At 40.5% G+C, this 20487-nt stretch overlaps 1 protein-coding gene across 6 annotated transcripts in view; it reads right to left on the bottom strand.

The window, feature by feature from the left end:
* The window catches only part of INPP5A (inositol polyphosphate-5-phosphatase A), a 234021-nt gene that overhangs the window by 90622 nt on the left and 122912 nt on the right, over positions 1-20487 (bottom strand). For all 6 annotated transcript variants that reach the window (XM_026065676.1, XM_026065677.1, XM_026065674.1 and 3 more), the window contains 2 exons: positions 19074-19177; positions 6862-6914 (listed from right to left, as the gene is read on the bottom strand). In XM_026065676.1, the coding sequence (XP_025921461.1) occupies positions 6862-6914; positions 19074-19177 (157 nt within the window). The remainder of the gene's footprint in view (positions 1-6861; positions 6915-19073; positions 19178-20487) is intronic.

The following is a 20487-nucleotide window of genomic DNA, read 5'->3' on the forward strand; positions in this document are numbered from 1 at the left end:
GGAGGGTGTCAAGAGGATGGGGCCAGACTCTTCCCAGTGGTGCCCAGTGACAGGACGAGAGGCAACGGGCACAAACGGAAACACAGGAAGTTCTCTCTGAACATAAGAAAACACTTCCTTACTGTGAGAGCGACTGAGGACTGGAACAGGTTGCCCAGAGAGGTTGTGGCATCTCCATCCTTGGAGATATTCAAAACCCGACTCAACATGGTCCTGGGCCACCTGCTCCAGCTGACCCTGATGGAGCGGGGGCTTAGACCAGATCATCTCCAGAGGTCCCTGCCAACCGCAGCCATTCTGTAATCAATTCTAATTTCATAAGCAAATATAAGGAGTGAGCTGAAATTCGTATTTTAAGTTTAAAAACTGTAGCTAAGTATCTAGCAGACCTGTGGTTTCGTAATAAAGAAAATGAAAAGCTGTTGACAGCAGAATTGTTCTGACATTAAAGGCTAAATCATATCACTGCAACTCCTGTGTGGAGGATGCCAAGATCATGGTGGCCAATCTGCAAACTATTTCCAACTGGGAAGAAGACACAAAGATTTTTGAAAAGAAGCATATTGCTTCCATGAAAAATTTATGGATTTTGATTTGCATGGATGGAAAAGAGAAATAGGGTTATTCTGGAAGTTCATTCTTAATCAGAATGAAGCTAGTATCAAAATACTGGAATCCTCTGTGAAACAGAAATACCCTCCTTCGCCCCCTGCTTTCTATGACTTTCTATGGTCACTGTCTGCCCATCCATTTTCTTGCCCATCTGTCGTGACAGCTATTCATAACTACATCATATTCAGTATCAGAGTGCAAGTTCTTTGAGAAAGGGACTGGAATTTGGTATGAGACAGCACAGCACTTAGCCGATTTTGGTCGGTACAGTATTTTTAACAATAATAATACTGCTAGCCTTACCTGTATGCAACTATATTCTATACAACATCCTTGTAACTTAAATCACTTCTTACATTCCCGCTTTCACTGTGGCAGAAAATCTTCACGTAGAAGGAATTTGCTGTTATAATCATGGCCACCTGCGTTAATCACATACTAGGTGTCACCTCCAGAGAGCCGGGAGTCACTTGGAAGGCAAGCTGTCTTTCTGAACTCTGGTTTACCACTGCTCACACGTCTTAATAACAGTAATTAAGCTAACTGAAAGCTATCCAGCTGTTAAGTTTAAGCTGGCATTCCATTTTACACTTGCGCTGCTTGCAGCCTTTTGTTTCCTAGAGGTCTCACCCGTGTTTTTAGAAGCTACATCTTCTCACTGTTTTGCTATTAAGCTCTTCTGGTGATGGGACATGGTGAGTTAGAATGAAACCAGAAAACTTAGAATACACTTTCCCTACAGATGTAAAACAAAAACAAAAACCACCAACAAAAGAACACCCACCCACCTGCGTATGCAGGAGTTCCTGCATCCTGCACTGAGAGATGGAAGGAAGGTTGCTTCCTACCAGCTCCAAAATACACCTAGGGGGTAGTATCGACAACGTGACACTTCGGAAAGGAGGTGCCTCCAGCAGTGCAAAGTAGCATGCCTCATTAACTCCTACAAGCGCAATAGTGTTGTCTGCTGTAAAACAGCTGCTGAACTTCATTTTGAGGGTTAGTCTTCCAAAAAACAAATTTTTGGTAGGTCCCCGGAACATTGACGGTAATTAAACTGCATGATATTTCCCAAACGAAATACTTTTAAAACTTTAAACTCTGGAAAACGATAAACAAATACAAACTACATACCAGAGTAAAGATAAGTCTATCCTAGAGGATTCCTTTGTTATGAGAAACTAGGCTATTTAAAACACTCTATTCTCATATTTAGAAAAAATGCAGGGAAAAATTGGTTGTGGCTGATCAAAGGTAGCCAGCGCTTACATGATAAAAAAGTTATGGGAAGAGTAAAGGCAAAATGAAACTGTGGCAGCTCTAATAAAAGTCCATGCCTTCCTGACATTTTTAGGCAGGTTGGGGTTTATCACACCAGACCTGCTTTAAGCTCTCTGACCAGGTCCACTTCATGCTGCTCCCGTCCTTGGCAGCTTTGGCACACTATTTGGACAAGGGACCTCTGCTAGCTCCCCGGCACAGACATGAGATTTCTTCGTCTTGCTGTCTGAGGCCCCTTCAAACAATGCTGATTGCCACAGAATTGCTATTTAGTTAAGCTCTGCTTTTCCAGGAGCTACATTTTGTGGATATACCAGCTTTTGGCAGCTCATGTCTCAAGTGGTAAACGCAGAAGCATGCAGATGAATTTTGCAGAGAGCTCCGAAATCAAACAATCTTTAGCTGCGGGTAAGCTAAATGCACAGGTACTGTCAGATAAAGCAACAAAAGACCCGGTCTCATTTTTCTGCTTCAGCTTCTTCCTCACTGATGAACACCATTTGGGCTTACCCCAGAGTCCTCTGTGGATTTCAAGCCTCTTCTTTCCACAAATATCCGCTGAATGTCCTCAGTGTCTTCCCTCCCCCTTGGCCTTACTGCTAGCAAAAGATCTATTTATTCAGTCTTCAGGCCCCTTTGTGAGGTGAACCACAGCTCAGCCCCATCACATGACTAATTACCTTGCCTAGGATTTCACATTTGAAAAACATTTTTTTTCTGCTATGGTAGCCGAAGTATTTTGTATTTGAACAAACTACCTAATTATACTGACTTTGCACTGCTAGTCCCATGCACAAATACGTCCTTTATAAGAGCTCAGCACGGATGTAAAAGACAACAGGAGTTTGCAGTCTGTCACAAAAAACGGGGAATAGATTTTGTCAGATACCAATATCAAGCAAAAATCACAAGTTGCGCACAGGCAGATTCCCTAAATTATGACAGAGTGAGGGAACAGATTTGGACACAGCAAATACGGGCAGCCAAAAACAATGAACGTACGATGAAGATACATGGGTCACCAAGGAGCTAGCGTGAAGGCCACTAAAGGCAACAGCATGTCTTGCTAAATGCACTCACGGTAATGACAAAGTAGTCCTACTAACTATTAAGACATTAGATACTAAGTATTAAGGTATATAATTAGTACATAACTGCAAAACATAATTTGGAGATGATGGCTTGAGATTTCCATTCCTGTCTGCTTGAAGGATGAACAGAAAGAATTCCTGAAGAATAGATAATGCAGGACTGGAAGAGACTTAATGCCACAAACTCATCTCCTGTGTGTAGGTATCTACAATCCATTCCTATGTGCTTAAAAACTGCCTGTTTTTAAAACTTGCTAATGAAGGACCTTCCATTTACAATCTATCTGTCCTTATATTGAAACCTTCATCATTTTATCTGTTGTCCTGCAAATAAAACTGATTTCCTTCTGCCGTTTCCTCAGGGGAGACGGACAGCAACTATTCAGCATCCGTTTCCCAAACTCCTTTGAGATATCTAAAACTGCTGTCCTGTCCTAGAGGTGGCAAGTCCAATTCTTCCAACTCGTACTCAAATATTGTTATCATTCCTGATTCTCCTTGTCCTCTCTCCAACTTATCTTGCACAGCACTCAAAACGGGAGAGTAATCTATCAAAGGTCTCGCCAGCACAGAATGGAATAATTACCATGCCTCCCCCTTCACGTCCTTCACATGATGTATCTATTAACACATCTCAGTAAGATAATAACGAACCATATTCAATTTCGGCTCCCTTGATTCATTTCTGCAGTATGGGTAATGAGTCAGTTACTCCCAATATTGTATTTGTGCTTTTGAATTCTCCTTTGGAAGTACAACACTCTACACTTCCCTGAATTTCACCCTGCAATCCGATTTTCTCTAAAGTATCAAAACAGTTTTGATTGCTGATTCTGATCTCTGATATACTTGCATATGTTCCCAGACTGGGACCATATCTATGTTTTGTAAGTGTATTCCTACTCTGTCATCTATAGCAAATATAATCTATACACATAAATTGTACTTAGACAGTAATTTATTCAGGACACTATCTTGCACTTACTAACACAAGAACTATGGGAATAAAATAAATAAAAAACCTCATTATATTCAAAATAATCAAAAAAAAGATATGCAATTCCTTTAGTTTTTCTTAAAATGAAATTTCAGAGTGCCCCAGGAGGGTAAAAAGATGAAAAAAAAGAGGAAAAAGAGGACAATCCTCTGAAATCTTGTTAGGTCATTTTTTTCTTGTTTTTGGGAAGGCCTCTGTTTTTGGCACGGGACACATTCTACAATAGTGTTTTCCTAGGCAGGGAAAAGGTCAGTAGCTCCCTTCAAGGATTTACACAGAAGAATTAACAACAGTTCTCCTGGATACATTTTTACTGAAGTATTAGTATGTAGAAATTCACAGATCAGAAGCCATCATTACGAAAACTGCCAGAACTGTGCTGACTGCAAATAAAATTGAAAAACCTACTTTGGGATATAAATCCTATATAAATCATTGTCAAAACTACTGGGTTTAAATGACCTATTTTATATATAAATATAAATATATATATAAAAATATTATATATATAAGTATATAAACATGCTTATACACACACACACACATATAAATAAATGCGTATATGTACATAGGATTAAACACTTACCATATCATGAATAGACACATTATGCACTTTGACCTAATTAGGTGCATTTTCTACACCCTTGTATTTTCCGTAATAACTCACTCTCACTCTGCAGAAATTGTTCACAGAACTTGACTCCTCAACTCCTTCTTAGAAACCTTTGAGACATTGCTGGATCATCTGGCTCGTAATCATGCACCATTCCAGGTACAAAACTACCCCCATACGCTCCTCTCTGCAGATCAGGAAAAGCTGTGAGCCTCCTCACTTTTCTCAGCATACCTCATGAAATGTAAGCACAATATATTAACTGCTCAGAACATCTAGCTACAGACTGCTCCTTCCAGGAACTATCCCTTTCTAATATTCACCTGGAAGAACACATTTCCTTTAAATCTACTCTTGAAAAATACTTTTTTTCTTGGAAGGGCATAAAATCAAATCCAAATTATTTTTTTCTGCAAAAAGGAAATCCAGGAGGATAGGAGAGACAAAACCTGGAAAGCCCTCATGATATAAGAGACCAGATTAACAACTAATTATTGGTGCTAAATACGCACTTCCGCAGACCTGTACTGCTGGAATGACATGCCATGTCATACGGATCTGGAAAGACTAACAAGAACCTAAATTAACCTATAGCTGCCTGCCTGACTTTTTGGTCAAAATGAAGTCTGTAAAAGGAGAAGACCTGGTGCTCTTTTATTAGTCACAAAATTCTTGCTTAATATAATAAATGTGCTTATGCAAACAAGCAAGAACACTGCACAGCACCCAAAAGGGAGCCCGTGTGAACGATTACCAGGCTTCAAAATTAAACTTCTTAGTTTAAGATGTGAAATGACTACAGGAAGAATGGAAAAATGCTGGATATTTACATACATTTATGTGACTACAAGATGAATAAGCAGTACATATCAAAACTATGACCAAACAGGAAAAATGTATGGTCAGCATTCCAAAGGGGGATTAGGGAAATCTGGAACATGTGCAGTGGTGAAGAAGTGCCTGTGCTAGCAAGGAGATGTGGGGCATAAACTGGGGGCTTACAACGTTAATACAGTTTAAAAGCTATACGGCAGCAGTGCCTGAGACTCCAACAGCATAAGCCAGGGGGATCAATTTGTATAAGTTTTTCTTTCCTGCTTAACTGAAATATCTTTGCCTGAAGACAAGCAAAATGTTTAAGCTCTCTCAAGTACAGTGATCTGCACAGTCAGCTGCTCCCCCCAACGTATACTACTACTAGTACTATTATTAAAGAGAGAATTTTCAAACACAAGATAGTAAATAGCTTTAGCTGTAAAATACATCTCTTTCTTCTCAACACTGTTTGGTACTGCTTCTTCCAAAGAAAGTCATTTAATACATAACASCACAAAGATCTTCAACTTCTATATTCATCTAGTTGCCTGCTCCCCTCGCCCTCCACCTCTTTATTCCTAGTTTGTCTTTCGGGTAATCTAAAGAGCACAAAATGCTTCTTTCTTCTGTAGATCTTCACGGCACATCACATGTGGGACTCTCTCTGCTTTGACAACAGCCAGGATAAACTCAGCTTGGAAAGCCTTACTCAGTGGGATAGCTCCCGAGCAGCCTGCGAAGCACGGATGAGAAGCTCCCCGCTCTACGGCCCCTTCACCAAATCCTGCCGGTGAGCTGTGAGCTGTTTTATTCCACTCTGAGATGAGAACGAGCAACCTCAGAGAGAACAGGACCAAGCCTTGGGCTTAAAATGGGAATCCTGTCCCGAATATGACAAATGGAAAGTAATATTCCATTAAAAGTAATATAGTAGGAACTGATGTTAAAGAGCCGCATTCCTTAAAGGTAAGGTCCCTCCACCAAATTCAGTGGCGACTTGACTGGGCCTTAAATGGCCAGCTGAATGAGTTTACAGAGAACACTATCTATCCTCAAAAATCCCACAGGTTCTGCCTCCGCTCAGGCACCGATTACTTGGCGGGGGCGAGGGGCTGCAGACCCTTGGCTGCACCAGGCGTGATGGGGAGGAGGAGCGGRGGATGCCTTCCGCTCCACGCTGTGATTCCACACCTGACACCAAACGTGTTTCATCATAAGGTCACTTCGGACCAGAATTATCCCATGCTAACAGCACATGTATGCAAATATTAGCATTGCATTTGCCACGTGTCATCGCAACTTTCTGAGCATTATGTGTACTTAATAAAGCTAAGCAACTGTTCCAGAACCAATCAATTCTTTATGTACGTGAATGCTTTACTGGAAATAGTTGTAAGCAAAAAGACACGTAATATAAATATAACCAGAAATAACTTAAAGATGCAACGTACCAATCAGTAATACACCATCTTGTTCGAATGAAACCTTTTCTGGACCACTTGCACTGAAAAACAATCATTTTAAGTAAAGTATTAGTAAAGGATTAATGTGAAAGTAAAATATACTTATTCAAAGTAGAAAATAAAAACAAACTTCATCTATACAATGTAACTAATAAGCACTATATACTGTCTGAAGAGGCTTGAAAACATGTTTTCTCTCTCAGAAATCCTGGAATTATTTATATTTTTGGTACTGGAGTGCAATTATAAACTTAAGTGAAAAATTAATAAAAGTCCTCCCTGAGGTTTTTAGTAGTTTCTAGATGAAAGATAACCAGTTAGGAAAGCTCTACAACTATCTTCATGCTTGCCCTAAAACAACAAATTCTTACTGGCTATGCATAAATATCTTTGCTTCTTTGTAATTTTACCTAAACTGTAAAATGTCATCAAAGATTTACATCAAAGTAAAATGAATGAGATGTGCTAGAAAGCTATTTCTTCTGCAGAGCCAACCCACCTAATATTTCCATAAAAGTTAACGGGAATTTAAATAATGGTAAAACATTACATTTATCAAAACTGCAGTGTCCACGAGAAAGCCACAAATCAGCTCTTGCCAAGGTATGGTACTTCCGATACAGCAAAGGATTTTTTCAGTGCCACTCCTAAACCATTGCCATAAATTACAACCTCCCACAAAAAGACATGATTTTGCATCCTATTTATTCACTGTTACAATGAATGTGGGGCTAGGCTAATGTTCTCTGATAATGAATATTGCACCAGACAGGCCTAAATAATGATGTCAATGATTTTGTGGCAAAAGACTGCAACCACTTATTACAAATAAAGTATCAGTCATAGTACAGCATCCTTCACAGTCACCGGTATCGCTCTCTAAGCCTCTCCCAAGGCACCGCACACAGCTTTTAGAGGAGACTTGCCCTGAGTATTTTTCGTCTTCCCCTTTCCCACCAGGATCCTCTCTGCATTCAAAATATGTTTATAAAGACTTTCACATGTTTATTTTACTGAGTAAATTATATCTTGTTCTTGACTGTGAAATCTATTTGCTTACATTCATTTTTTTTCTCTTTTATCCACAACCAGAAAAATGGGCAAACACACCTATGGCGTCACCTGCAGGTTATGGGCTATTTCACTGATTACATTCAAATTCAGAACTCATAATTTTCTAGGAAAAAAATGTTACTGGCATGCTTCAAAATTAAGTAAAAAACTGTCTACAAAATTTGCCAGTGTATCTTTATGTACATTTATGTACTGCAGATTTTGTGAAATGGTGCTCAAGACTGCTCTATCAAAATTTGCTTCCAGTATTTGCTACTTCGGGTGGTAGTTCTGGAACCACCTTCCTGCAAGCTCGTGGGACCTCCCTCCACAGAGCGCTCGATCCAGATTTTACCACGTGAGCCGCAGGGACCCAGCTGTGCTCAGCCGACCTGGGCAGGGTCGGAGGCTTCCTCCTGCACCACGTCCACCAGCTCTGCATTGCTATGGCAGTAGGCAACACAAGGAGGCGTTCCTTTCAACCCAAGAGCAGCGACTGACAACACAGTGCTTTATCCAGTGAATTGAAATTTATATTTGATAACGTGAACGGACACGCAGTGAACGACTTTCTTCTGTTCTCTATTCTTGATTTATGTCTCTACTCACAGTTTTCAATATGCATGCAGGACGTTTACAAGAGGGAACTTTTGGTTTTCTCTTCTTGCTGACAAGGCCCTACGGTTAACTYGCCCTGCACTGGGGATCTCTGGCTCAACATTTTTTTTATTCTGCATTATTCTGAAGCATCTAGTTGTATAATACTCTTGATGATCCAAGCGGAAGGCCAAAATAAACAGAATGCATTAATATTTCTGACATAAATCAATAATGAATTCAAGAAAAAAAAATTGGGGGTTGATTCTTTACAATAATTATTTTATGAGACACCTTATGCGTCAAACATCCTTACGATTGTGTTTAAGTGTTCCAAGAATATTTTGGTATGGAGAGAATATTCAACCTACCAAACACCCTTCAAAAGTTCTACAGACGCTCATCTCGGTCTGTTTTCAAAGTGCTACCTCAAACGCTACCTGCAAAGATTTYGATGACCTCAATAATATTAACAAAACAAATGTTTAGCCAAATGTAAAAATTTCCTACGGCCAAAAAGAGAAAAACTTCCTACACACAAAAGGATTATACAGAGTTAATGGACTTTGCTTCCGAGCACATGTAAAGCTCACACCCCACACTATGCAGATTCATCCGGTGATTCCTGGCAGCTGACTACATCAACTGAGTAACTACAGACAGGATTGAAACAGATATTTTTTTGATGAGACCAGGTGCAAGAACCTCCAACTGCAAAAATCTCCTATTTATGCCTTCATTAAAAAGTTCTTCCCCTACATGACCTCTCCCTTTGGACAGAAAAGCAGCCACCTCAGAACTTCAAGAGAAGTTTTCTTCTGTTCTCTTTAGAGACTTTAATCAGGGTGCTGCCTTAGGCATATTTATTTGTTAGTATCAGAGAATGATGAAGGCATAATTGAAGTATTGTGGCAAAGAAAGAGAAAACTGTGCACATTTTATATGCTGGCCAGAAAGAGAAATTATATGTCTTGGGACCCAGATCTTTGGAATTACTTCAAGCAAGTAAGTTACCTGTTTGTATAATTTTCCTCAAATCAGGCAGTGCTCAAGGAGAGGAGGATCACTGACCTGATCTTTGCTACAACTGCGAAGGACGCAGTGCTACGAAGAGCTCCACAGGCGGAAATCCATATTCTCAGTGAGCTGACCTCATCAGTAACGTGGGGCGCTATCAGTGGTCTGGGCTGAGGAACTGAAGGTAGTCATTTTGTGTATCAAGAGCTGTAAACCACATTGTCTGAGAGGACAATAAAGATTTCTCATTTTGAATTTAAAATAGTGGATAAAGACAGTGAGCTCAGACCCACAACTGGTAACCAACCATCTTTCTTCTTTGGAACCTGGAAGCATAATGTGAATAAAATGCTTGGGGTCCAGCCTCCATGGGCACCTGCTGTCAGCCTGAAGAAAGGTATCTGTTTCTTGTCTCAGCTGCTCCTTCTCTGAAAGGTAAAGGGACTGGAAGTGAATGGAAATCAGATTTTTAATGACTGTCTGGACCAAGCAGCCGGCAGTATTATCAGGCCAGAAATATTCACTAAGTGCACAGTATTGTTATGCAGATGGTGCATTCAGGTTCTTGGCAATGATATCAAGCTTGATGCCTGAAAGATGCACTATGCTGATGAACTGTGGATTCAGGGACAAAAGACTGGATACTCATTCTCCTTTCTCATCTCCGAAGACTGAGAGTGATTTCTGACATTAGACTAATATCTAAAGAATGGTGACTAGCACAACCATGTCACATCTGGAGGGAGAATAACAGATCCAAGAGATATTGGCAGTTTTTACGTGGCTTATCTGTTCGGCAATATGCAGAGCATCACCTATTCTGTTGCTAAAATCTATGGTATCTTCAGAATATATTGGACATTATCAGGAATCCCTAAAGCCCGAAGCAACAATAACTTCTTCAAATCTGCTATGGGCACAGTGGACGTAATGACCTGTCAGTCATAGCAGGTAATGCACTATGGACAGCTGAATGTCCTTATCAGACTCTGGATTTCCTCAGGGACATTTAGAGGTATTAGTAATTAACATCTACTGTTTGCTGGTGTTTACAGATGCCTACAAACCTTTTAAGAATTTGGGCTTTCTAAAGCAAGTAAACTTGTCTAGGTCTAAAAAGTTGCATTTAGGGAGGAAATCCTAACAGTTCACTATTCTCTGAAAGCTAGGTGATGACTACATTCAGAAGCAAACTCATTTCTCTTAATCCTTATTATTTTTGGCTTAGGAGAGCCCAATTTTTTAATTTTTCTTAAACTGCAGCTCTACCGAGAAAGAACACCCTGTGCTGGCTGTGAATAAATATCTACTTCATTTTTGTTTTCAACACTTAAAAATAACATCTTCTGTGGTTTTGGAAGTCACTCTGGTTAATCAGGGAATGGTAGACTGGAGGGATAATATGCCCAGTCCTTCTTATAGTGCAGCTTTCATGGCTGTACTACAAATCCCATAATCCAATAAAGTCTCCTCTATTCACAGTTTCTGTGATAATTGTGACAGTATTGCTACAACTTAAGATTTGGCAAAATATCAACATTTTATCTAAAAACACTGAAAAAAGTTGAATGCTAAAAGCATTCAAAGTTGGCTTAAATCTAATCTAAATTAAAAAATGGAAGCTGTAATTTCTTTCTTTAAAATGGTTGTATTAAACTCTTCATTTCTGAGGAGTAATACATAGAATTTAAAATCAAATAGTCCAAGCCTATGATGTGGCCCAAGATAATGTCTCCAGTCAAGCTGTCATTTTCCATTTGCTATTTTCCTCTTTGGCAACACAACAGGTATTTAAAAAGATGTAAAATAAAAATGGGGCCAACCTGACCAGGTTGCTCAGAGCCACATCCAGTCAGGTTTTGAGTATCTCCAGGGATGGTGATTCCACAACCCTCATAGCGTTGCCTCATATTTAGTCAGATTTTCCCTTGCTGCAACTTGCGGCTGTCGCCCCGTCCTTTTGCTGCGCACCACCACGAAGGGTCTGGCTCCATCTCCTCTCCAGCCCCCGGGTGGCTGYTGCACCAACAGTACGGTCCCCCTTTGCCTGCACAGAGCCGGGTCTCCCGGGCTCTGCTCCCGCACCCGCTCCCACACCCCCTGCTTCAGTCCCAACCACCTTCGCGGCCTCTGCTACTCTGGCTCCAGTTCATCCCCATCCGTCTGCTACTGGGGGACTCTGAATGGCACACAGGAGTTGAGATGTGGCCTCGGGAGTGCCAAGAGAGGGGAAGAKTCCCTGGCCAGGATCTAATGCATCATGGTGTGCTGTTGGCCTTCTTTGCTGCCAGGGCATGCTGCTGGCTCATGCTCAGCTTGCTGTCCAGCAAGATCCCCAGGTCCTTTCCTGCAAAACTGCCTTCTGGCCAGTCACCTCCAGCCTGTGCCACTTTATGGGGTTGTCCCATCCCAGGGGCAGGACTTTGCATTTGCCTTTGCTGAACTCCATGGGGTTCCCATCAACCCATTTCTCTAGACTGTTGAGGTCTCTCTGAACAGCAGACCTGCCCTCCAGCATATTGACTGTCCCCCCCCAATTTGGCATCATCTGCAAAGTTGCTGAGAGTGCACTCTGTCCCGCTGTCCAGGTGGTTAACAACGATGTTGAATAGTACTGGCCCCAGTAAAGACCCCTCAGAAACACCACTAGCAACCAGATGCCAAGCTGGACTTTGTACCACCGATAACCACCCCAATGACCACGTGCTGGTCAGCCAACTTTCCAGCGATCTTATAGTCCACTTACCCAGTACACATCTCACCAACTTGGCTACAAGGATACTACGGGAGACTATGTCAACGGCCCTGCTAGAGTCAATGTAAACAACATCACAGCACTTCCCTTGCCCACACAGCTGGTCATCCAGGAGGATTTGCTCCATCGCCTCCACAAAACTAAGAGGTTGGCCATCTGGGACTCTACATTTTGCCATGAGATAGATTTTTTTCCAGACCTTCAGAACCTTCCCCTTTCAAAGATGATAGAGAGAGGCTTCATGATGACATGAGCCAGCTCCCTCAGCTCTTTCGGAGGCATCCTGCCTGCTGCCACGGGCTTGCGTATGTCCAATTAGCTTAAGTGGTCCTTTGCTTGACCCTCCTTTACTGCGGGCCATGCATCTCTCTCCCAGTCACTGCCTCTAGGTTCAGGGGCCTGGGAGGCTGGAGGGCAGACCTTACTAGTAAAGGCCAAGACAAGGAAGGCGCTGAGTACCTCAGCTTTGTCCATGTCCCCTCTCACTAGGTCCCTGCCCCCCTGAGCCCTTTTTGTTGACCTTAACCTCCCTGACCCGGGCTTCCTTGCTCATAGCTGACAGGTGCAGCAGAGCATCTTCCTGATCACCTGTGTCAAGAAACTGTCCTCCACACACTCCAGAAGCCTCGCAGATGGCTTACGYTCAGCTGTGCTGCCTTTCCAAGAGATAACGGGGTGGCTGATATCCCACATGAGTTCCAGCACCCTTGGTCCTGAGGTTCCTGAGGAACCAAAACATAGGAGACCAAGAGTCCTGTTGTCCATCCTCATCTACTTCTTGAGCGGGCCATCCCACAGGTCTGTGCTCCGATTCCTTTACTGATCATCATAACAAGTGTGCCTAACCCTTGGCTCTGCTGCCTTATTCTGTTTCATGCTAATCTTCACTGATACAAGGCAACTAAGAGATACTTGCAATCTAGCTTATATTTCATGACATGGTCAAATACAGGAATTTCTAAGAGTAGTTTAGAGCTTCCTCATGCATACACCAAGAATATTGGTTTTAAGGACAGTAGTATATATTAGATCCTATTTTGCCAAATTTTCTCTTCAGTAACAATGAAATTCTGATGCCTCTCTACTAGAAGTCTTTACAAAAAAAATCACAATTTGAAAACTTGCAGTTACATTGCACCAGCCTTTTCTTTGTGAATAGAGTCCCTCAGGAGATCGTGTTGACCTTTTAAAACCCCCTAGAAACACCACCTACATAAATAACCTCTGCTACATCGGGTAAAAGGACCTCCAGACAACATTAACATGAAGAGAGAGGTTATAGAGGGCTAATGTCARAAAGCACTGTGAGCAATAAGTAATGCACACAAACCATGATTGATAATGACTAGCACAGAGCCTTAATTCATCTTTTCTCCATCATTTTACTGAGAGGGACCATATCAAATTAAATAGTGACCCAGTAAGGGTTTATTCAACCATACAAAGCAGGGGCATGAAGGAAAGTCATATTAAAGTGGCAATGACTGCAGTGTAATTGCAGCTTCTTAAAGGAACACCATAGTTCAAAGAGGAAGATGGGAAAACTTGTATATGAAGCAACYGAATGATGAACAGCAAGAACAATTGATGTGCTAAGTGATCTTCAGTATTAATAGGCTGGCATCACTGTGATGAAAAGAACTCCTTCTCTAAGACTCGTGCAGGAACTTGTGTTTCGTGTTCTCACATTACGCTTCATGTTTTACTAGCCAGGCAAAAGAGCATGTATTATGACAGCTTTCCGTAAAAAAACGTGTAGAATGTACTTCCTACCCAAAATGACTTCTCTTCTTTCCTTAGATCAGTTTACAGAATTAAAGAATTTACGCTATTGTGTTTTATGAAACTGTAAGAGTATAGCCCCTTCAAAATATCTAGTTTTTCCTGTATTTCAGAACACTACATAGTATAGGGGACACTCCAGTCTAATTCAGTCTTTGAACACTATCAGACATATCAAACCAGCACTATTCAGTCATATTTTTACTGATATAGATTTTAAAAAGTCATTACATAAATTTAAGTCTCTACAAATGAAAATATCTATGGCACTTATTAAAAATGCATATTGAGAGCTTAAGAATATGAAGTTAATCTAGTAGCAAAGTCTATTACATAGTGTAATACCAATAATTTAATCRATCATTTGATTTTTGACAAACTGCTTTCATTACCCTTTATTTAGAAGAAAATAGAGCATAAATAATTTAATAAGAATATATCTATTGGAAAACTACCTTTAAGTATCTGTGCATGATGTAAAAGAATATAAATATGAGAAATATGTGACAAAACAGATACACTTGCTGCAATTATTTTCTCACTCAAAACTATGCAACATTCAAATCATTACTGCTGTCAGCTTCCTTATATACACATCACCAGTGAAGTGACCAATCAGCAGAAATATATAATTCATTTGTTAAAAGTTATTTTAGAAAACAGAAACATAATAATGAATGCAGCTTTTGAAAGATCAAGTTAGGTATGTATTTGTCAGGAAGTTTTAAGTTATGGCCTTGAGTTGGCAGAAGGCCTGTGGAATCAAGGTACCAGGTCACATTTGGTGTGGCAGAAGGTTTGAGGGTCCCTTTTTTATGTGTTAGACAACTGGGAAGGAGTTAGTGGATATAGGGGAATGCAGGAGCAGGCATGTGGAGTTGGAGAGGCCTGACCCCACCAGAGGCTGAAGTGTAAGGCTCTAGGTCTAGGTCTGTGCCAAAAATAGCTGAAAATAATATGTGTTTGAAAGCACAACACAGGCTACGAGCCTGTTCTCACACTTCATAGCCAAAGTCAGATACACAATATTTCTTCTACTTCACAAGGCATCTTCCCTTTTCCTCATATATGTTACTAAACTCTCCAAAGAGCTTTTAAAACTACAAGAATTCCTTTCTTTGGAATAGCAGAATTTAGGGTTGATAGGAATATGAACAATGGATCTAAATTTTAGACCACAGACCAAAATAGGACAGTAATTCTGTAGCTCATTTCACCTAAAATGTTCTGAGAATATAACGGGTCATTAAAATTATTTTATAAAATGGCCATTAAAGATAGTAAGAATAATAAGACTTATACTAATAAGGTTACAGTAGTGTGGTGATACTATGACAGAGTCATACACAGGATTGCCAAAATCATGCATGCATAATTGAATTATTGAATTGAATTGAATTATTATCAGAGCACATGATTTAAAGAAGCTTGCACAAGCAAGAGTGGAAGATGGAAATCTGATGAGTTTGGCCTAATCAAAAGACAGTATCTCAGGTAAAAGCCAGCACAGGAGAGCAGGGAGGAGCTTTAGCTCATGCTGGAGATCTGACTATTGGCACCAAATCTATGTTCAAAAAAGCAATGACATCTATGCAAATGACTTGCATTTTATTGTGTCATTTGTATGTGTCCCTCCCACCTGTAAATATTCGTAGCTTGAAAACATATAACTCCTTTAACTTCAATGAATAATTCCCTTATTTAACATTAAGTAGGATTTGGACCTAATATAGCCCAGTAGATGAACCACTGTTTAACAGCTTAAATATAAAATTGTGGTCCTTCAGTTTAGATGTATACTGCTGTTGAACAATATGCCTTACATATTTTGGGTCACTGATGTACTTTAACGTTCCTAAATACTATACTATATCGCTTTATGGAAAGATGAAAATTTTGGAAACAGAATTTAAAAAACTATAGCCTGGGAAGAAGGAAAGAAAAAATTGTTTCTTATTGCAGATTTCAAAGCAGCAATCTTGATTTTGACTTCAACAGATATTCACCAGCTGATCCACCATCTGCAAACCAGCATAAAAACAGGTAGAGATGACACAGATCATTTGTGCTCTCTCGGAGAGGTATCTAAAGTTTAGAATAGGAAAAAAAATTCCAACTTCATGTCCCAGAAAGGGGATACCACATCTTTCACCTTACAATATTAAGTCTCTTCTCAGATCCTCTGTTAATAGGATTCCTTTAGCCAGCAGATGGATTGTGAATACAGGCAGTTTCATCTACTAAAAGACAACATAAATCATCATTGAGAAAGGAGAGACCGCAGTAAGGTTATCACCATACAGCCTTCTCCATGAAAGGTTTGCATTAAAGCATTAGTGAAATTAATTCATCTTTCATAAGAGCTTTGAGCAGTATCTGTGATCTATGATAACAACCAATTTCTCACTATGGGGAAAAAAAATTACTCAGGCCTGATAGACTACACAAATCTGCTTTTTTTAAATGGCCTAACATTATCTGGAGTGTTGCTCCCAGAGGCATCATTTGAGTCTTACGCCTAGCCAAGAGGACCCATAAATCAAGACAGAAAGTTTTGTTAGTTTTATATGCAGTGGGCTGTAATTATTTTGAATTGCATTATGCCTCAATCATTGTAATTACTTTTAGATCATCCTTAAGCGGCAGTAATAAAAAGAAAAGAAATCAGTCTTAAACCATTTCTCACACAAAAACCACTCTCAATGTAACATGAGAAGTCTGGCTAAAACATCCAAGTGCATGTAAATTTAACGTTTGGGCCAGCACGTGGCTCATGCACTCTGTGTCAACTAAAATTCTCAAAACACTCATTATTTTATGGTCTTCTAATTAAATCATTTCCACCAACATTTGGCTAGGAAGGAAATAGGTTGGTAACTGGAATTAATTTTAGGTTTTAAAAGAGATATGCTTACATTAGAACCAAAACTATGTCACTGTTAGAGCAAAGTGTAAAAATTATCTCAATTATTTTGTAATTTTTCAAATCACATGAAAAAACCCACACTAGCTTGGCGTATGCCAGGCTACACTCCGAATGAGCAAACGCACAGAACTGTAAATATCAGTGCGGTTATCATCTGCATCGCCGCAGACCTTCGGAGCCCTTATTGCTTCCCCTCCCGCTGCGCGAAGCTCCAAAATAAAACAGATAAACCCCCACCCTGCTCTACCAGTCTCGCAGCGACGCTGCCATGAGGTGTCGTGCTATTACCCCAACGGAGCCCAAACTTCTGAGCTGCTTCGGGGCTCCTTTACATCTTCATTACACCTCTCTGCGGACTACCCCTTCTCCTATTTACTCCTCCTCCCGGTAAACATTATCAGTGATGCCACCAGAAAATGGTGCTAGGAGAAAGTCTCCTTAGAAAAGTCACTTAGGACTCCTGCTGAGGTTTGGGACCTACGTAGTCGTTTTCCTAAGGCAATGCTGCAGGGAATGCAGAATACAGAAGCTATTGCTCCAAAACCGAATCCCCGAGTAGCCACAAGAAACGRGCACAGTCCGGGGTCTGCAGAACAGTGTGGGAACGGACTGGACAATTTCTTCAAGAGACCGTGAAGACTGTCCACGTAAAAGACAGTAGTAAATAATACYGAACAAGCTACGCAGTCGCCAGTCTCACGATGAAACGACAGCAGTGAAATAACTACGAAATAATTCTTCATGGGTAGCAATGAACAATCCGTAATTTGGCCCATCGCTGTTAAGCTTGGTAAGAGCACGCTCACACCGCTGTTCGGTGCTCTCAGCGCTGCAATCAGATCATTCCACAGCGCTGCTCGTCTCCTGCTCATGTTGTCAATCACCCATCTTGCTACAGCTTATTGCGGATGGAGGAGAAAAATACGTTTCTGAGCAACTACATAAAGTTCCTTTCAAAATGAGGTAATGCTAAACTCCAAAACAGTATTTAAGATGTTTATTCACAGGAGGCAAAAGCTAGTAAAGTCATGTCAAAGGCAGTTTCCTTTCCAGCTGAGAGATACAGAACATTAAGAAAAATAATTTGGTATCAAAGTCAAGGAAAGAAAGAAAAGAATAACCGACATCCCATCAGCCCTTAACTACTTATGCAATGCTCTTCCGGGCACAAATGTACTACTTCTATATCTCTGAGTGTGMACATTTACATAAATTCTAAATTAATTTTTAAAATTTATATAGTTCTAATATTAGTAGTAATATGCATGCTTGATCCACAAACGTCATAAGAATTCAACAAATTTATTCACTTGATTTGTAGTAAATGTTAATCATTAAACACTTACCCATATTCCAGGTATTACACAATTTTACAATGAGCAAATTAAAGTCAACACCAAAGAAGTCTTAATTACAGGCAAGGACTGCACTTGCACTTGCATGTGCAATTGCACTTGCAGGTGCAAYGGAAGAAAACCCTGTCTGCTTAGCTCGTGCTTCTGGCTCTGACGAGACCATCACCTCCAGCTGCAGACATGCGGCATTCCCCAGCTCTTTAGGGACCAACAAAGCAGTACAGGGGCAGGGTGAGAACAAAACATCTACATGTTCGAAAGCCACACGTATTCTTGCACCAGGAAGAAACCATCTTTTCCCTACATACTTGCAGTAGTATCTAACCGCACTGAACAGAAACCAGTATTGCAGCAACCACGACGGCAGAGCTGCTATAGCTGAACACAAATGGTCATAGCCTGTCATGGAGCAAGTCTCCCTGAAACGGACTTGTAATTGGCATTGTATGCTATTTCTTTGGTTTTAAATGTTCAAACAAGTCTCTTCATCACTGCCTCCATCCTTCACAAGGATTTCCTATTATACAAAGAGCTCCATTTGAATTTGGTAAATCCATGCAATGACTTAAAATATGTTATAAGTAATTGACACACACACAAAAATCAAGACTTGATTCTGACCTAATTTCTATTACTGAGAGTAGCTACTAAAATAAATCAGAGCAAGTCAGAATGAAACCTAATATTTGGGAATGCTCCACTGGATTGTACATACCTCAGGGAAATAATCCTGTGGAAACTTCTCTTTTTCCAGCATGGGCGTGCTTTCTAAAGTGTCTGAGTAGATTTCTTTCCCAGTAACCTTTTTATACTTCTTAGCTAGAAAGAGATATAAAACATACTTAACATACAAACCTTTACCATTATAAGCAACTTTTAGCACTCATCGGAAAAACAGTGGCATCTGCAAAATAGGTAGTGTCTTAGCACAAATATGCAAGCAGTGAACTGTTTTTTGGGGAAAAAACAGAGAGCACTGAAACATATATAAACATGTCTCTTTATATCAGATATTCTCATGCTACACGGTTAGGAAAAGTACTGTTTTTACTGTTCAGAGCACACTAAAGCATAGGAGCTCTAATTATGAGCCAGGTCTCTATACACCCTTGCGCTCAAACATCCCGACRTGGTCCCGGGAGATGCCTGATTGGGTCCTCAGCTAGCATCCATCAATTTACACTGGATAATTAACAGGAAAACTAATTGATTCAAAACACATCAAGGTGAAAAATATGTAACTTATGAATAATGACTATCTGTATGTGTCATCCAGCATCTCTTTTTTCAGATTTTAAGACTACCTACCTAAACATCATCTGATGCACATTTGTAACACGTTAGTAATCACATCTTTCACACATCTAACAAGCACACAGTCATCAATACCATCTCAGTTTTTTGCCTTTTGCTTTATATCAGCAGTATTGACAATCATCATCCACTTGGTGTTGGGCCACACTTACATCTTCTGCTGGGATAGCTATGTCAGCTGGGGGGCTGATTTTTTTCACTCTGGAATTGACCCAGTAATGCTGGTGGAATTCCTAATAAAATACAAACTGGGCAAAAGCTGACAATATGCTGAACAGCCTGTTCCATTTGTGGAACTGATCTAAACTACACTCCTTAAAAAAAAAAGGCTGCAGGGGCAGCTGGAGCGGGTTGCCCAGGACCATGTCCAGTTGGGTTTGAATGTCTCCAAGGATGGAGATGCCACAACCTTTCTGGGCAGCCTGTTCCAGTGTGCAACCACCCTCACAGTAAAGAAGTGTTTTCTTAAGTGGAATTTCCTGTATTTCAATGTGTGCCCACTGCCTCTTGTCCTGCCACTGGATACCACTGAGAAGAGTCTGGCTCCGTCTTCTTTACGTCCCCCAAACAGGTATTTATACACAGTGGTGAGAGCCTCCCCCTGAGCCTGCTTGCCTTGAGACTAAGCAGTCCCAGCTCATTCATCCTCTCCTATGACAGATGCTCCAATACTTTAATCACTTCAGTTGCTCCAGTATGTCCCTGTCTTTCTTATACAATTAGTGCAATTCTTTTCTATGTTTTAAATCTAACCAGCTAGAGGCTAGAGATAACTGGAACTGCCTCATCACTATCTTCTCAAACAACCTCTCTCC

The sequence above is a fragment of the Apteryx rowi genome, unplaced genomic scaffold (assembly GCF_003343035.1).
Source record: "Apteryx rowi isolate R43461 unplaced genomic scaffold, aptRow1 scaffold_23, whole genome shotgun sequence".
NCBI lineage: Eukaryota > Metazoa > Chordata > Aves > Apterygiformes > Apterygidae > Apteryx > Apteryx rowi.